This window comes from Xenopus laevis, chromosome 1S (genome assembly GCF_017654675.1).
Source record: "Xenopus laevis strain J_2021 chromosome 1S, Xenopus_laevis_v10.1, whole genome shotgun sequence".
In the NCBI taxonomy this organism is placed as follows: domain Eukaryota; kingdom Metazoa; phylum Chordata; class Amphibia; order Anura; family Pipidae; genus Xenopus; species Xenopus laevis.
In genome coordinates, this window is record NC_054372.1 from 142145213 (window position 1) to 142164760 (window position 19548).

The following is a 19548-nucleotide window of genomic DNA, read 5'->3' on the forward strand; positions in this document are numbered from 1 at the left end:
AGATCTTTGGGGGGTTTTTTCTGACTTGTAGGTTACGATTCAAAGCTAATTGCTGATGTGTTGCTATGGGCAACATCACTGTGCTGTTTGTATCCAATGTTCATAAATACGCCCCTAGGACTCTCTCTTAAACTTGAGTCCTCACCTGATGTTGGACCAGAAGTCCTAGTATGATTTAATGATTAATTATAAGTTGATTGAATGAATTAATGACTGGGAGTTGTATTTACCTAACTTCGCTGTATACAAGGTTAAAAAATAAGGCATCAGGGTCAATTTCATCCAGAGCCAACTAACAATTTCTCCATGTTTTGTTCGCTGGATTGTACATAGTTATGATGAATACATATAAAAAAGGCTGCATTGCAAATGAGGATGGACTTACCAGCAGCTAACACGTCACAGAATCAATGCAGCTTTCCCTTTTGGAAAAGATTCATGACCAAGAAGGTGGGCAAATGTCCTGGAATAAAACACACACAATTCTGAAGCGAGTAGACTTTCTGAAGGTAGTTATTGGGGACAGTGAAAATGCAAATCATGACTTGACAGTCTTCTCTTCAGAAACCTGTAAAACAGAGTGATAAATTACTGGTCATGGCAAACTTAAAACATGCATGTGGCTTCATCAACCCTGAAGAAATACGATCAGAAAAAAATCATATATTTCCTGATACAAGACCACAAGCCCACTGGTTATAAATGTAATGGAGTTCCTTGAAAACAGCATAGCTAGTGTTAGCAAGTGCAAAGCGTGTCTCAATTGCAGCAATGGCAATCCTGGAGCATTTTACATAGTTTTATAGACACCTTTTACGACCCACAACTAAAAGTACATCTAGGTCAAGAACAATAAGAAGTGCCAAACGTTGAGTATAGCAAACGACGTTAACTTTTACAAAAAAAAAAAAAAAACAATACAAACAATAAGTTACTGGAATGCAATATGAAGATGGTGCAAATAATTGTGTTTGCATCTAAATAGGTAAACGTTTCAACAAAGACTTGGAATATATTCTACAATGTCTTTTTACATGGTTTACTAGCATCATCCATGAAGATATTCAATTACCTGAGATTAGACTGGCAGGTGTCCTGGAGGTTGCTTTCTGCTAATATGAAAAGTATATTTTGATTTCTATCTGTACAAGCGTAGTCAAGGGACAGAAGACAATGTAGAATGTTAGAGGACTGAACTGCTATTACTAAATAAAGGTGTAGGATCTATCATTGGGAACCTGGGGTTTTCTATATACAGAGTCTTTCTGCAATTTGGATCTCCAAATTATTACTACAGAGAATAAGGAAATCATTTAAAAAAAAAAAATAATTATTTGCTTAAAGTGGGCTCTTTGGGGGTTGACCTGAAGTGTTTTTCGGATAAGGGATCCCATCCCTGTAGCCAGAAATCCAGCTAAAGCATACTGTATGTACCAAGAAAACCACAGATTCTTGAATCTTGAAGCCTGCAAAGAAAATTGTGTAACTTCACATTATAATAAGAAATACAATTTGTACTTTCAAAAACCAAAACAACCCCACTGCTTCAACAATACACAAGAAACATCATTCTTAATGCTTTCGTCTTTAAGGATATTTTGCATAACATTGTTACCACCACTCACTAGCCCCATCATTTTGACAGCCAATACTTAATAGATACTGCTGGAGATGTTTTGCATCAGAAAGAGGCTTTACAAACCCATTGTCATTTAAGTAATACCACAGAATACACAACTTTTTTTTTTAAGAAGTTTGGCAAACCAGTAGATTAAACCCTTTATACTTATGCCATATTTCTCAATGCACATTGGGGCAGATAATTTATTTGTAGAAGCTTTCCAAAAAAACATTGTATTTTGTGTACCATATAAACAAAATGCATTGCTAGTTAGTAACAATCCACCACTGCAGTACATCATAAGACAGACAAGGAAACGATAGTGAAAAGTATAGTTACTTGTAGAATACTTTGGCTCGAACCATTCTGCAAAATAATATTTAGTTGCGTTCTTAACCAAAAAAGAAAACAACTCAACATATACCACACTATGAATTAATTACTGCTCATGCAGTTGTTACCAAAATAAGAGGAAGAAAATAATCAACAAGGTTTACAGAATAATGAGCATTACTTTTATTTAAAAAGTTTTTTCCTACAAGTGCATTAGGCACCTATACAAAATAAAAATAAAACACAAAAGCTTTACAGATTACGTTCACAGGTATAAAGGAGGGCTTGGGACATCTGTCTCAGGTCTTCCGGTAGTCAGGTAGCACTAATGCGTCACTCTCTGTACATGGAAGGAGGGGTTTGAAGGAGCCAAACTCAGCAGCACCCTGCTGCTTAGAATGTGGAATGTTTGGGTGCCCCGCTCCCTCTGAAATGGACTCAGGAGGTGCTGGGACCACCGTCCTCTCCTTCAAAATGTTTAATTAGAATTTTTACTTTTGTTTTGTTTTTTTTAGAATCGTTACATTGTGTCATTTATGGGGAGGGGTTCCATCTCCAGGATGTGAACCGTGAGTTTCGTCGGGAGGGGGCTGTTTACCAGGCCGGTGCAGTGTTGGCAAGACGTCTCATACGCCTATAGGGAGGAAAAGAGAAGAGGGGCAAGGTAAATGATAAGGAGGTTTTAGGTGTATGCTTAACTCTAAGGCAGGGGTTCATGTGAGATACTTAATCCGGTTACAGTGATCAGAAAGGATTGTACTGCACTTGACAACATCTCTAGTACACTTCCAACCTTCTTCATAACTAGCAGGGGAAAAAAACCAACAGATGCCTTAACGAATACGCAGAATGCCATTACTTACGGATTTATAGAGGATTTATAGTTTATAAAGGTTAAAATGGGACTTAAGGGTAAATTGAGCCTGCACATCTATTAGTCATGTGGCACAGGTAAGTGGCATAAGTAGCATAAGACTGCTAGTTGTGAGAAGCAGCCTTATACTACATGATCACTAAAATAATGCCATGTGTGGGGGCTAAATAACATCAGGAAATACTATATATGAATGAATATCACATAATATTATCATGTGAAAACTGCATTTTTTTCAGACGCTTTAAAGGCATAGATATTACTATGGTCCTATGAAGCAACACTAGGTGCCATGCAGGGTCCTTTACAGTCCACATTGTATTCTAAATAACTAAAATGTCATTAATGTTTTTAATATTTTACAGGCCGATACTGGACACATGAAACGAATCAATAAGTATATATTCAGGAAATTCACTTTTTTGGTGTTACTGTTAAAGTTGGGAGTGAGCAGCCCCTACAATGAATAAAGTGTGCCATACAGTTCTACACTACCATCTATAGATAATGGTCAATAAAGAAACTCTTAACACCCTTTAACACACAGACTCCCCTTTTATTAATCCAGCTTGTTAAGTCTCCAAAAGTTGAAAAGGTTTACCCCTTCTTTGTTAAAGGCACCAGTATAACAATTAAGGATTTAAGGCTTGTACATTTAAATGGGAGCCACTGCAGACCCAATGCAAATAGAGTGGTACAAACTCCTATCTAACTAAACGTCAGCCATGATTGATAAATCTGACTGTTTGGCACATAGTAAGGCTTGAGATAAATCTAAGGAGCTGGAAAAAAATGTAGGAGTCATCTTATGGAATTTTGTCACTATTAAAAAGTTCTGAAAGGAAAATGCCTATGTTCAAAAAGCCAAAAGTTCAAAAAGCTGTTTAAAACAGACCAACTCTGCCATGACATTCTAGGACACCTTGCCTGAATAAAGATAAAAACAATATTGGGAGTTATATCTAGTTGCTGCAAGAGGCATTGCTAAAGTCAGCAAACAAAAAATAGACACTGCTAACCACAACTCTAAATTCACTAGAATTTTTATCTACAAATATGGTTATTAATCACAAGACAACAAAGGTCAGAAACAGCCATGACAAACACTGTTAATTACCATCAAGCACATGATTTGACTCATTAGTAGAGTAAACTGCAGTGTACAGAAAGTGCAGAAGCAAAGCCCATCCAGAGTATGTCCTGCATTACCCTGCATGGTTTTGCTGGACTTAAGACAGTCCAAACATTACAAAGGCCATCAACAAATGACAAAAAAGTGCAAATAACATTAAATACATAAAACTGAGCAACAAAATGCAGTAAAATTATTCTTTGGGATTGGCTTTCCTATCAATTGACAAAGCCAATTAAACACAGTCAAAAGTTTCCACTTACAGGGGGCTCAAATAATTCTTAAGTAATTACGCCAACGTGGAATATTCTTCCACCCTGTACAGTGTTCCATACCCTCCAAGAAAACCATAATACTGCAGCTACACTGTCATATGCAGTGGAGAAGAAATGTAACAAACTTGCAATAATACTGCAAAAAAGTATTTCATAAAGCCACCAACTCTGCATAAAATAGGGAAATATTTGGCCTGAAACATGCATTAGCATAACTATTCTCTACAGTTAAAGACAAAGGTATACGTGTTAAGCGTACTAGATAAAGCAACAATTCTATCTATTTAACCAGACAACAATAAACCATTGTTTTGGCACCAGATTTTAGCTTTTGCTGGACAATGTAAAGAGCACTAAAGCTACCCCTATAGAATGCAAGATGGTATAGAACATATACATAATTCTGCTGTGGCCATTTGCTGTAAATAGGGGTATACCCTATAGCTGCTAATGGGACCTGAAATGAAGTGTTTTGCATGTTCCACTGGCAGAAAAGAAGGAGGATGTCAGTTTATCTCAATGTGAGACAAGGGAGCAGAAATTTGGAGAGGTATACGAGTACATTGGGCACGAAGGCCAATCAGGGCTTAAAGCATTAAAAAAATTCCCAATAAGACAAAAACTGGCAATTACATGTGCTACTAAGCTAAAGGCGAGCACTGGGAGAAATGTCCAATCCCCCCAGCTAAAGTCAGATTAAATACCAACACATCACTTGCAAAGTGTGATAACAATAAAAAGTGCAGCTCCATCGGCTGAAGCAACGACAGCACAGACACAGATAAAGACACATCACATCATAGGCTGGTGCGCATAAGCTGGAAAGTTTTCCTCGCAGAGGCTTAGAGGAAGTTCCACCTTGTTGTCTATATTCTACCCCGGCGGGAAGCCCGGAAGGAAAAGCGTATGAAACGACGGTGGCACCTGGTGTTCCGGTCCTGGTCCCGGATCTTCTTCTCCATTTCGGCATCAGTGAGGGTCTCCAGGAGGGGGCACCATTGGTCAGCATCGCCTGTATTTCGAATAGCTATCTCTACTGTCGGCAGTGGGTTTTCACTGAAACAAGAAAATTATGTGGGAAGAATGAAATATTGCATGAACAGGATCACATGATGAATAATGTGAGTTTTAAATGCACATATGCTATAGAAAAAGTATAAGTTTCAAAGAAACATTGGGCAATCATATTTTGCATATGTTATCCCACAAAGTGTATGAAAGTTTCACTAAACATATGCCCTTGAATCAAAGTTGGCAAGCAAAACACATTTTATTTTAAAATCATTTAAGAGTAGACCCATTTCTTAATGACTTTATTCTTTAGATATGGAATAACCAGCACTAAGCACAAGACATAGCTGAAGTGACTGCAGAGAAGAAAAACGTGTTTCTGTGCGTAGAAAGGAAATCAGATCATTTACTTTGACTCTGAAAAAATAAAATTCATCTCAGATAATCTCAATATGTAAAACAACCGATCCAAATTAATCTCTGACAGGAGCTCCACAATAGCTACGACTCCGGAGAGCCAAAAAGAAGAAGAAAAAAGTGTGAGGAAAAACATCTGTTTGTATTTCCTCCTTGAAACAAATTAGTAATGTTCACTAAAACAGGGAAGCTGGGGGGGAACCATTTATTTACATTTTAAACTTCGCATTTAAGACCACAGTGGTTTTATATGAAACCAGAAGATTTCACATTTGACACTTTTTTTTAATTTTTAAAAAATGTAATTACTTGATTAAAATGAGAGTCTATGGGAGACGGCCTTAAGGTGGCCATACACGGAGAGATACGCTCGTTTGGCGATGTCGCCAAAAGAGCGGATCTCACCCCTATATGCCCACCTTGTGGTGGGCAATATCAGGCTGATCCGATCGTGGGCCCTAGGGCACAACGATCGGATCCTAACGATGGGTAACGGGTGGTCGGATCGCTGGACCGCATCAACAAACAGATGCGGCCGCGATCCATGGGTTTTTTGACCCGTCCGATCGACATCTGGCCGACTTACAGCCAGATATCGATCAGGGAAGCCATTCAGAGGGCACCATACATGGGCCAATAAGTGTGCCATTCTGTTTTATCTTTATTTAGCAGTTTAAAAAAGCAGAATATATAGTTCATGCATCCATAGCACTTACCTGAACGCATATGTCTTCTGATGCCAGCTGAGCTGCCCTCGAATACTGTAAGCAATAGTAGTAACAAACTCCCCACCAAGTCCAAGCTCCGAGCATAACTTTAAAGCAAATTTTTCAGGAGAATTTTCCTTTTCAGACATGTCCCACTCAAACTGGTCTACCAATGAAATGTTTCCAACATGGATATTGAGCTGGAACAGACACAGGGAGAAGCATAAACTAATGTGGTTGCTTTACATTCATTGCATAAGCAGAGTTGTCTGAAGGGATGTAAAAATGAAGAATTTTAGGACAGAACAATGTAATTACTTCTTGGTAGCATGGTGCATTTGTATATACACTTTAAACATTTACTTTTGGTTTCATATAAGTTGCAAAATGTTGACACCCATGGCTTTAAATAAAGGAAAAAATATATAACATTTAATTTCCTTGTTGAAAGAGCTTTTTTTAAACTGTGTTTTAAGAGAATCCCTAGAAAAAGTAAATTCATCTGCTCATAAACAATTCTGATAAGGCAGAGTTGGAATGTACAACACAGGCATAAAACTATAGTGCCAATGCTGTAAACTCATTAGTTCAGTGTGGAAAGATCAAAGAGACTGAAAAGTCTATATAGGCAATATACCTTTTAGGGCAGGGGCACACTGGCAGATTTGTGGAGATTTAGTCTCTTGGCGACTAACCTCTTCAACGGGGTGACAATCTCCCCAAACTGCCTTCCCCCTGCTATAATGAAAAATCGGATGCGCAAATGCACTCGCAGCGTGTCGATTTTCAAAGTCACCTGAAGTTTCCTCGTGAGGCAACACCGGAAATTGAAGCACCGCGAGTGCATTGGCGCAGGCAATTTTTCATTTTAGCAGGTGGAAGAGGGAAGGCAGTTCGGAGAGATTGTCACCCCGAAGAAGAGGCGATTAGTCGCCAGGTGACAATCTCCCCAAATCTGCCCGTGTGCCCCTGCCCTTAGGGTGGTTGCAGACAGGGAGATTAGTCGCCCAGTGACCAATCTTCTTAATTGCAGGCAACTAATTTCCCCGTACTGCATAACCGCCACCAAGAATACAAATCACATGCGGGATGATTAATCTCTATGGATGATAGGGTGCTAACCAGCACCTGAATTTTAGTGCTTCTTACAGTTAGGCATTTAGTACACAAATTGTAAGTGAGTGTGGCGAGTGAGTAAAGTGCCTACTTGGTACAACACTTATATGTGTACCTTGATGATGACTCTCTGGTCAGACTGATCTTCCAGGATGCTATCAGTGGGATATGATTCTATTTGCTGGCGGATAGCTGAAGCGATGGCTGGAACAAAAGCCAGAGGATTCAAGTCAAGGTCATCGCAGAGAATCTCAGCAAACATTTCTGGAGTCATCAACTTCTCTGCAGGCAAAAAGAAAGTTCTGTTAACAGAAATATAGGCAAACTAATGCCCTGCCATGTTAAACTCAACATTGTTTTAGTTAGTTTCCAACAAAGCTTGTGATAATGGCAATGCTGAAAAAAAAATAAACAGTAAAATTATTTAATAAATACAGAACCATCTTCATTGTAGCAGTCATGTAATATACCTTTATACTTTACTGACAGTTTATCCATCAATGGTAAGCCTTAGTCTGGACAGTCAGCAATACACAATTCAGAGAAATCAGCAAAATGCACATTGTACTGTCAGCTAAAAATAGCCATGATGTCTGAAACTGGGACAGCTCCATGGACATTCTGTAGTAAGCCAGTGCTTGTTTATCATGTGCATTATACAAAAATAAAAGTCATACATAAAGGTCTGTGGAAGGTCTTAGAAAGGCAATGGGACATAAAAACAATTTACTGGCGAGTTGAATTCAGATCTGAGATCCATTAAACTCCATGCAATTTTAGGCATCTAGCCCACATATCTGACTCCCATGCTCCTCCCCAGTTTGCACATTCTAACTCCTTTCCCCATTTCATTTTTATCACCAATTTAGCTCCCTCTCTTGCTTATTTTATATTTTTCCTTCTACTTTATTGTCCCACGACATTTTGTCAGGCAATCTCAAATTAGCTTACATTTCTGTATTTTGCTTAATTATTTGCCTTTCAAATATTTTTTTAATTTCAAACCTGAGAGGCTTGAATGTATATTGAATTATACTAGTATACATTCAAGGTAAAACTATCCCCTTATAGTGTATGGGTTAATGGGAAGCAGCTGCCAGATTTATCCATCAGAAAACTGGGGTAATCAAATGAACGAGCCACTGGCCAAAGACCTGACTTGACCCGAATGGCAGATATAGTTGCTTTGTGTTTTCAGTCACTAGAAGGGCAATGGCTCATGGACAATGCAAACAAATCTTGTCTGAAAACACAGAAGTGCACATATCATATTGGTATTACATTTATACATGGAACATTATAAATCTGTATGCAGACTATATAGACTTGCACTTCATTCATGGAATTTGCAAACTGAAAAAAAACGAATTTGCTTTTAGCACATGGTTTAGCCACAAATATAAAGACTTTTTTTAATGATGTCTTATAAAAGGCAGCGGTTAGAATTGATACAATAGTTGCCAATATTTTACAGATGCTGCTAAAAAAATGTATCAACTAAATGTAGCAAATTGTAACAGTTCAGAAATTGTATCTGGACCACTGAGCTGCCAGACTTAGACACTAGAGATACGAACATTAAACTACAATTTTGGAAAACGGTAAAAAAATAAAGATGGAAAGCAATAAAAAAATAAAAAAAATAAAAAAGTCTTTGTTGATGGTGAACAATCTGAAAACCACTAAACTGAAAAAAAGGAAGTGAACTTCATACAGTCATGCACCAACCTCATAGAGACATGCAAGTGCACCCCTCCATTAGTGTAACATTAACATTAAATAGGCAAATTAGGATTTATTGGATACAGCCAAATGTTTTGTTTAGGATTCATTTTTGTTGGAATCCAAGCACTATGGATTACTATGGATAAATGAAATACTAGATACAGTAGATAGATAGATAACCCATAGCCCTTCTATAGAAATCAGAGGACAGAGAAAATACTTGGCAGCAATTTTTCATTAGCACACACATACATGAGCAGACAGAAGACATTTTAAACACAACCTCTAGTGACTGGGCTCATGTCCCATGCAGATGTATATACTCATTTAAAGGACTTTGTTAAAGAGCTTTAGGCCATACCATTCATATTCCACGTGAAGGCATCTCGAAGTTTCTGGCCATCAATTTCCATGTCTAATCGTATGGGAACCAATACTTCTGGCTGAGCAGCATTTTCATGAATGACTGCTGGATCATGGTCATCAAAGCTAAAAATGAAAAGCTCGCGGTTACCAAAACCGAAAGCAAAGCATCAACTCAAAGCATTTACACTGTAAACATATGCTGGAAGAAGTTCAACCAGTTTACATGCAGCATTAACATTGCTAAGACAAACACCATGCCAACAGGCAGGTGCTGCAAGTTCTGGTAAGAGGCAACAGTATGCACTTGAATACCGTCTGCTACATGAAAAAATGTATATATATATATATATATATATATATATATATATATATATATATATATATATATATATATATATATATATATATATATATATATATATCTCTAAATAGATCTAGATATATACAGTGGTGTGAAAAACTATTTGCCCCCTTCCTGATTTCTTATTCTTTTGCATGTTTGTCACACAAAATGTTTCTAATCATCAAACACATTTAACTATTAGTCAAAGATAACACAAGTAAACACAAAATGCAGTTTTTAAATGAGTGTTTTAAATGGGTTTTTATTATTTAGGGAGAAAAGAAATCCAAACCTGTGTGACAAAGTAATTGCCCCCTGAACCTAATAACTGGTTGGGCCACCCTTAGCAGCAATAACTGCAATCAAGTGTTTGCGATAACTTGCAACGAGTCTTTTACAGCGCTCTGAAGGAATTTTGGCCCACTCATCTTTGCAGAATTGTTGTAATTCAGCTTTATTTGAGGGTTTTCTAGCATGAACCGCCTTTTTAAGGTCATGCCACAACATCTCAATAGGATTCAGGTCAGGACTTTGACTAGGCCACTCCAAAGTCTTCATTTTGTTTTTCTTCAGCCATTCAGAGGTGGATTTGCTGTTGTGTTTTGGGTCATTGTCCTGCTGCAGCACCCAAGATCGCTTCAGCTTGAGTTGACGAACAGATGGCCGGACATTCTCCTTCAGGATTTTTTGGTAGACAGTAGAATTCATGGTTCCATCTATCACAGCAAGTCTTCCAGGTCCTGAAGCAGCAAAACAACCCAGACCATCATACTACCATATTTTACTGTTGGTATGATGTTCTTTTTCTGAAATGCTGTGTTACTTTTACGCCAGATGTAACGGGACGCGCACCTTCCAAAAAGTTCAACTTTTGTCTCGTCGGTCCACAAGGTATTTTCCCAAAAGTCTTGGCAATCATTGAGATGTTTTTCAGCAAAATTGAGACGAGCCTTAATGTTCTTTTTGCTTAAAAGTGGTTTGCGCCTTGGAAATCTGCCATGCAGGCCGTTTTTGCCCAGTCTCTTTCTTATGGTGAAGTCGTGAACACTGACCTTAATTGAGGCAAGTGAGGCCTGCAGTTCTTTAGATGTTGTCCTGGGGTCTTTTGTGGCCTCTCGGATGAGTTGTCTCTGCGCTCTTGGGGTAATTTTGGTCGGCCACTCCTGGGAATGTTCACCACTGTTCCATGTTTTTGCCATTTGTGGATAATGGCTCTCACTGTGGTTTGCTGGAGTCCCAAAGCTTTAGAAATGGCTTTATAACCTTTGAAATTGAACTCAGGTGTGATAAACCACAGTTAAGTTATTTTTTAACAAGGGGGGCAATCACTTTTTCACACAGGCCCATGTAGATTTGGAGTTTTTTTCTCCCTTAATAACGTAAACCTTCATTTAAAAACTGCATTTTGTGTTCAATTATGTTATCTTTGACTAATAGTTAATGGTTTTTGATGAGCAGAAACATTTAAGTGTGACAAACATGCAAAAGAATAAGAAATCAGGAAGGGGGCAAATAGTTTTTCACACCACTGTATATATATATATGGCAGTATCACAGTCACAGAACACAGTCTTACTTGATGGGCCATTTTATCTAAGACACTTTTATCAGATAAAAAGTTGCAGAGGCAAAATGTGGGGGCTTATTTTAGGCTAATGGCACACATTGTGTTTTCTACTCAATTGGTGTTTTCTCCGCCATGTGTGCCATAACTCTTAGAACTAACATTGCTATTGTACATACAGAAAAAAAAGAGCGTCTTAAACCAGAATATATACATATATACATAAACCGTCCTTGAGAAATTAGGTCAGAACCCGAAAAGAACAGTAAGAAAGGACTCAAAAGTTATACCAGCATAGGAGATACACCAAACTATGCGTAATTCCTTTAATACTTGAGCTTCATACTTGGCACAATAAATACATGTAAATACATTTGCCTAATGCTGGGAGAGGGACTGGTATAAATTATGAGCCCTTTCTTTCGTAAGGTAAACGTCTAACCAACATATAAATAATAATTTACATTCCTGAATAGGGTGCATTTATGATGCCATAATATGGTCAACATTTATCTGTTTACTATATTGATATCATTTAGTGTCACAGCACTGAAAAACCTTTGTAGTTATCAGCTGACAAATTCTTTCTTACTATACATCTACTTTAAAAAGAAAAAAATGTTTATATTATCATATATATTAGAATCTGTAATGCTCACCAGAGTGGAAATGTCCTCTTCTTGTCTCGGCCCATACGATTTCGGTTTATAGTAGTAGAGCAAGGCACTGCATCCAGGTGGTGGGAGCTGTTGGGAAGGGTTGGAACCCACTGGCTGTTTCTCTTTGCTTTCTGCTCCCTGAAAAACAGTCAAAATATGAAGTGCATCTACTGACTTATCTAATATAAAATGGCATCACATTTTTACATTTTAAAACCTTCAAATAAAAACTGAAATGTGTGCCTCACTCACCTGAGGTAGGTTGGTGGTTCTGTGCTAATGGAGACTGCTTTATATTTCTCATCATTGCCATCAAGGATCTCTTCAACTTCTGATGCTTTTAATAGGGTAACACTGGTCGCTAGAGTGGTATGGCCATGATCTAAAGGAAGAAAACAGTGAAGAAAAGGGAAGAAAAAAGTGGAAATGGTTTGAAAACTTACATTTAAACTATTTCAATTAGATTAAAAAATAAGGAATTATCACAACGGGGCAAATTGGGGGGTGGCATAATATTATATATGAGCATAGGACTGGCCAGATATGGGATGACTTTGACGTAGTTGGCCAGCTTAAATATATTGCAATATATGGACAAACAATCCCTGTTTTGTTTAAAGGGTAAGGCATTTTTCAGTAGCAGTATGCACAAAATGTCTCTGTCTTAAATATATTGATAATGGGTTGAGTGCAGAGGACTCTTGTGTTTGGCACTTTAGTGGTCCAGCATTATAAGACAATCTGGAATTGTCCTAACACGCCAGCTTTGGTTGGACTCTTTAGCAGATTTCAGGTCTTGTGGACATCCCCATTGGAGGCAATAGATCTGCAAATCCAGCAAGTACAGGTAAAATGTGGAAAACCCAGGTCCCACCATCTACTATTGGTGCACTTAAAGGAGAAATCAACCTGTGGGGAAAAAAAACCCTACCCCCACCCCAGGTAGACCTCCCCTCCCTCCTCCCCCCAGGCTAACTACCCCCCCCCCCAGGGAAATGCCCCATACTCCATACTTACCCCTCGGCACAGATTCTTCCAGCAAAGTTCCACGCCTCCATCTTCTGCGTCCTCTGTAAGCCGACTGCGAGATCGGTATTTCTGCGCATGCGCAGTTGGAACAGTTTGCCGATTTGCACAACTGCGTATGCGCGCAATTACACGGAAATTGCCGATCTCCCAGTCAGCTTACCGAGGACGCAGAAGATAGACGCGTGGAACTTCGCTGGAAGAATCTGCGCTGAGGGGTAAGTATGGCGTATGGGGCATTTCCCTGGGGGGGGTAGTTAGCCTGGGGGCAGGAGGGAGGGAGGTCTACCTGGGGTGGGGGGTAGGGGTTTTTTTTCCCACAGGTTGATTTCTCCTTTAAGTTGATCCAAGCTGTTCTATGTCTCCACTACAATTAAAGACAAGAGATCAAAGCATGATAGAGGAAAGAAGTAATATTTACATTTCTTGCCATGAGAAGACGCTACTATTTTCTTCCTCTCTTCTACTGTTGCCAACCGTCTCCAAAGGGAAGGATACCGTTTATATAATGAGCCCCTGAACATGCGCAAGTAATTTCCCACCTGTGGACGAAAGAACGTATTCAGATCCAAAACACAAGGAACTTCTTTTAGGTCTGCAACATTTGATCGCAGCCCCACACATGTGATGTGAGCACCTCCAAGTGACAGCATACAATGAAGCCCATCACACCTCCAGGATCCAGGCTTTAGGGGCAAGGTGAAATTTGCAGTTCAGTCTTTCGGTTAGGGAAGGTTACAGGCTGAACAGTGTCTATAGCCTGCACACTGCTCTTTTATTGTGTACGAAACACTGAAAATAAACCATGCGCATGTCTCACAAAACAGAAAGAGTAGAAGTGGCAGCACATGTGAGCAGAGCACAACAATGAGCCAAGGATTTTTTTTCCCCCATTACAGATACTTTGTTTAGCTCATGTTCTTTGTTGTTACACCCCAATCTCTCTGCCAGTGCTTCAGCTGCTATTAAACTACAACTACAAGCACTTCCTTAATTCCGGGAATGATGGGAACTGTAGTTCATGAAGCGGCCCCGGTTGGATACTCCACTCTTTGTTAATGAAGCAATCCCACCCCACCCCCCTTTTTATGTTTTGCACACCTACATTTACCGGAACCTTCGTCTCGTCCCCAATTCTGCGTGTAACAAAGAAACAATCCTTTGTCCCAAAACCTTTACTCCCCTCCTTTGCATTACGCCGTTTTCAGCGGCTCCGTTTTTGCGTTTGCCCTGGGTCCGTACCTCAGATCCTATCATGTAATAATCTCCATCCTCTTCCAATTGAAATTTCACTGGCTTTTGGCCAAACGTTTTACTCAACGCCATGATCATCCTGCCTCCGTTCCAACACCGGGCCCACCAAACAGCGCATGTGCAAGCTATGTGGTACAAAAGCGCAGGCGTCGAGTGAACAGCTAAGCGCATGCGCGGCTTTTCGGCGCATGTCTAGTAGTACGGTTTCTACGCCGATAAAGGACCAGTAACACCAAAACATTTAAGTATTTCAAAGAAATGACAGTATAATGCACTGTTGAGCTGAGCTGCACTTCTAAAACTGGTGTGTTTGTTTCAGAAAGACTGCTATAGTTTATATAATCAAGTTGCTTTGCATCCATGAGGTTAGACATTCAAGCAGAGTCTACACTGTCAGTAGATAACAGAAGTTCCAAAGAATCCCATTGTATACTATAGTGCGTATGTGTTATCTGCTGTCGTAGGGTTGCCACCTGGCCGGTATTTTACTGGCCTGGCCTGTAAAAATGATGATGGTTGATCCCAATGTTATTAATAGGAAAAAAGATAAATATATAGGAAGGCCTTTTCTGGAAAAAAAATACCAGCCTTCCTATATTCTTATGGTTTTTGCCAATAAATAATATTGGCATCAAGCAACATTTTTAACGGCCAGGCTAGTAAAATACTGGCCAGTTGGCAACCCTAGCTGTGTATCTTGTGCCTTTCCACCTATTTCAGCTTTGAATGGCTGCCCCCATGGCTACACAGCAGCCTTTTTATATATATTATATAACTATAATTGTGTTTCTGAAGCAAACACATTGGTTGTACCTAGGGTTGTCACCTTTTAAAAGAATACTTACCGGCCTTTGGGGGACTAAAAGGGGCGTGACAGTGCCATAAATGGGTGTGGTTATGATGTAGAGGGGGCAGGGCACTGCACACAACGGCCTGAGGATGTATTATGGAGCGATCCTCAAAGAAAAAGTGTCGGGTAGATTAGGGGCGGGACAATGGCTAATTTTGAAGGTATTACAAATTTACCGTCAACTCAGTAAATTTGTAATACTGGCCCTGGCAGGTATTTTACCGGCTAGGCCAGTAAAATACCAGCCGGGTGGAAACCCTAGTTGTACCAGTGCAGTACAACAGTACAATAGAGTGAAAGATTTTGATTTTGTGGTGTTACTGTGCCTTTAAAATAGTGGCTTTCTTAAAGGGGTTGTTCACCTTTGATATAACTTTTAGGGGCTGATTCACTAAGCTCGAGTGAAGGATTCGAATGAAAAATACTTCGAATTTCGAAGTATTTTTTGGGTACTTCGACCATCGAATTGGTTAAATTCGTTCGAATTCGAACGAAATCGAACGAATCGAACGAAAAATCGTTCGACTATTCGACCATTCGATAGTCGAAGTACTTCCCCTTTAAAAAAAACTTCGACCCCCTACTTCGGCAGCTAAAAGCTACCGAAGTCAATGTTAGCCTATGGGGAAGGTCCCCATAGGCTTGCCTGTGATTTTTTGATCGAAGGATTTTCCTTCGATCGTTGGATTAAAATCCTTCGAATCGTTCGATTCGAAGGATTTAATCGTTCGATCGAACGGAAAATCCTTCGATCGATCGATCGCAGGATTAGCGCTAAATCCTTCGACTTCGATATTCGAAGTCGAAGGATTTCAATCCGAGGGTCGAATTTCGAAGTATTTTTAACTTCGAAATTCGACCCTTAGTGAATCGGCCCCACAGTATGATGCAGAGAGTGATATTGGTTTTCATTTTTTATTATTAAATGTTTTTGAGTTATTTAGCTTTTTATTCAGCAGCTCTTCTTTAGCAATCTGGTAACTAGGGTCCAAATTATAATAGCAACCATGCATTTATTTGACTAAGAGACTGGAATATGAATAGGAGAGGGCCTGAATAAAAGGATCAGTTATAAAAATTTACAATAACAATACATTTGTAGCCTTACAGAGCATTTGTTTTTAGAAGGCATTCAGCAAAACCCATTTGAAAGCGGCAGAAAAAAAGACAAATAACTATAAAAAATAAATAATGAAAACCAATTGAAAAGTTGCTTAAAATTGGTCGTTCTATAACATAATAAAAGTTACCTAAAAGGTGAACGACCCCTTTGAACCCCTTTGCTTGCTGTTTCTGTCATGATTCTATAAAGCAGCGCGACTGATTCCATACTATGACACATAAAGTGAAAAAAAGCTTTATATTCAATTATACTTATAAAGCCTAACATTTTTATGCAGAGCGAGAAGCTGTCCCATACTCAAAATAGTAAAGTAAATTTCTGCAATTATTAATTATAATTTTGACGCTGGAGCCATCTGTTTCACAATGGGTTATGTCAGATGGGTATTCTGAGTAGGAATAGTATGTGTAGGGAAGGGGTAACAATAGAGAAAGGAAACTGACCAGTGTTGGACTTGACTATCAGGAAGACTCCTTGTGGGCCCAAGTGTCAGTCAACCCTTCTGCTCACCCAACCATTTGCTTTGTGTTTCTGTATGATGGCCATTCCCTATTCCAATGTGACAACCAAGAAAAGAAATGGAGGGGAGGATAGATGATAATAATATGTAAAGAGAAGCTATAAAGATAATACAGTTGTTGAATAAAGAGAGAAGAAAAATAGTTTGGATAGTGGGCCTGTGGGCTGAAGTTGAGAAGGGAGGAGCATATCTGGGACTGCTACCCTTGCAGCACTTACCTCTAGGGGGCTACAGCAGTAATGCAGAGAGCAAAATTACAATTGTCTCTTTGCCTCCACTGGTAGCTAGCTTCCCTTATGGCAGATGAGGAGCTGGCTCCTGGCATTGCAGTAACTATGACTACTGGGAGGGCCCAGAAGCTGTAGGAGGCATTCCAAAAGTTTCCCCTAAGATAATTTTGTTTTGGGACCCAAATCTACTTAGGGCTCTAAGTATGGAAGTACCTGATCATTTTCCAGTCTCTTATTCAAACTACTGCCCAGTTTCTAGAGTAAATTGGACCCTAGCAGCAAGATAGTTCCTGAACTTTGCTGAACAAAGAAAATAATAATAATATAAAAACAGACAAAATTAAGACCAATTACAAATATCAGTTGCAGCATATCACTGTCAACATCATACCAACTTAAAGATAAACTATACTTTTCAGTTACTTTTTCCTTAGTTGTGCAAAATTTTATTTTTGTCCACCAAAAAGATCTGGTTAAAAAGGTGTCAGAGCGTGTGTCAGAGAGTTTATTAGATAGTTCCCAAAATATTTTTATGCAGTGATTATATTCTCCATCAAGGACCTCTTTAAGGAAGAGGAAAGTTAAAACCACTTACTAACCTGTGCCACCAGGACAATGTGCCTCTTCAACAGAAAACAAACTGGTCTAGGGTAGTTTCCTGTGCAGCAAAGTAGTTCTGCTTCCAGGTATTCCTTGTGCAGGTTTTGGATGCTCCTCATTTCCTTGTGTGCCATTGCTATAAGCCCTATGGCGTGAAGTATTTTTTGCTGCCATGTTTCAGCCAGGGTAAAAGCCCAAACAGCCTAGTATTAACTTTAATCAAATCTTTCAATTGAATAACTGAACTACCAGATCCTGAACTTGTGTAAAATTGTCTTTTATTTCCTCGTATGGGGAATATACAAAATCAGACTGGAGACTGGAGACATCAAACATGTTGCTGTCAAGAGGACCTTCACTATCTAATCAATTCTCAAATAGTTTGTATAGGTTTTAAAGAAAACGTAGCCCCGTTTCAACCAACCGTGTCCTCAAGTCATTTTCAGAGTAGAAAATCACAGCATTCTTTAATAAATGCATCCTACTTTACAGAACTGAAACACAGAATGGGCAAAACATGGTATTTTGGTCACTGCATTCATTTCAGAGAGAAGCAGTTATCAAATCAACCTGGATAAATACAAACTAATTTTTCTTCTATAAAGTTGTAAAAGTGAAATGCTCAGTTGTGTACTATACATGCTACATGCCAGTCTGTTCCCTTGTGCAGGGTAGTATTTTTATATAGGCACGGGCACCTGAGGGCCTGTGCCAAGGTGGCACCTTTAAAGGGGCAGCCCCCATAGCATACCTAGGCCCCTGGAATCCCCCATGTTTAGCCCATGAGCCAAAGGAAAGGAATGTGTGCCATGTGGCAATACATTTGGATAGTATGTAGACACCCCCATGGTGTTCCATAGCAGCTGATTGGTTTGAACATTTTTCTGACTTTATCACTCCATATACAGCTAGACTGAAATTGAACAGCACTTTTTGCCCTAATAACCCTTTCTGCTTGTAGAGAATATAATTAGTAAGATCTCACTTCTGTTATCTTGGAGCAGTTTTAGCTAATATTGAACTGGGGAATCCAGAAGGTATATTTTGCACATTTAGCAACACTTTACTGACTGACAGGTTACATTTTTAAATTAAGTTTCAACTAATTGAATGAAAGCAGATACATGTTGATTTAGCTGAGCTCTAAATCCGGTGTCCTGATGGTCATGCATGGGCCACTGTTATGATCCATGGGTCATGCATACCTATCAGGACCACATGGGCCTCTATAATGATCCCAGAGGGTCAAACAAATAAATCAGCCTGCTTTGGTCTGGCATGTAGATGGCCTACCAACAATGAGGGAGCCCTGCCCCAGAACCCTAAAAATGTATATAAACTGCGGCAGGGCAAGTACAACCCGCACCTGATCTAAACCCAATGTTCTGACCATTTTTTGGCCAGCCTGCACATCAATGATAGTGACAAGCATACAGTTTGCCCAGTATGCTTTGAGCAGCTGTGCATACACAGTCTTATAGTCCCAAATAAACATCTTTTATCATGCTGTGTATGCCCCCCTTAACCCAGTGAAATTTCCTTTTGCAATAGACAATGGTAATTGACATAAATAAGCATACACTATATTCTGGGTCCTGAGGAAATATTCCAGACTTTATTTGGGTCTGTTTAAAAAACAGGTATAAGAGAAGGAAAGGTATAATCACTGATTATTATTGCTTACCTGTGTCCTCAAGCCAGTGCCCCTGTTTGCTGAAGCCTGCACGGTCCCAGGTACTACCGCAGGAAGTTGCAATTACGTTGCTTAGATACACAGATCTTCTTCTGCCGTAACCGTAACC

General features: G+C 39.3%; 1 protein-coding gene across 1 annotated transcript; it reads right to left on the minus strand.

Moving 5' to 3' along the window:
* Positions 1-2113: 2113 nt before the first annotated feature.
* smarcb1.S (SWI/SNF related, matrix associated, actin dependent regulator of chromatin, subfamily b, member 1 S homeolog) lies at positions 2114-14522 on the minus strand. The gene is given in 9 exon segments (NM_001092039.1): positions 2114-2588; positions 5160-5291; positions 6380-6570; positions 7602-7768; positions 9573-9700; positions 12144-12281; positions 12396-12525; positions 13591-13711; positions 14412-14522. Coding segments are annotated over 9 exon segments (1137 nt in total). The 5' UTR covers positions 14502-14522; the 3' UTR covers positions 2114-2548.
* Between the last annotated feature and the right edge of the window lie 5026 nt (positions 14523-19548).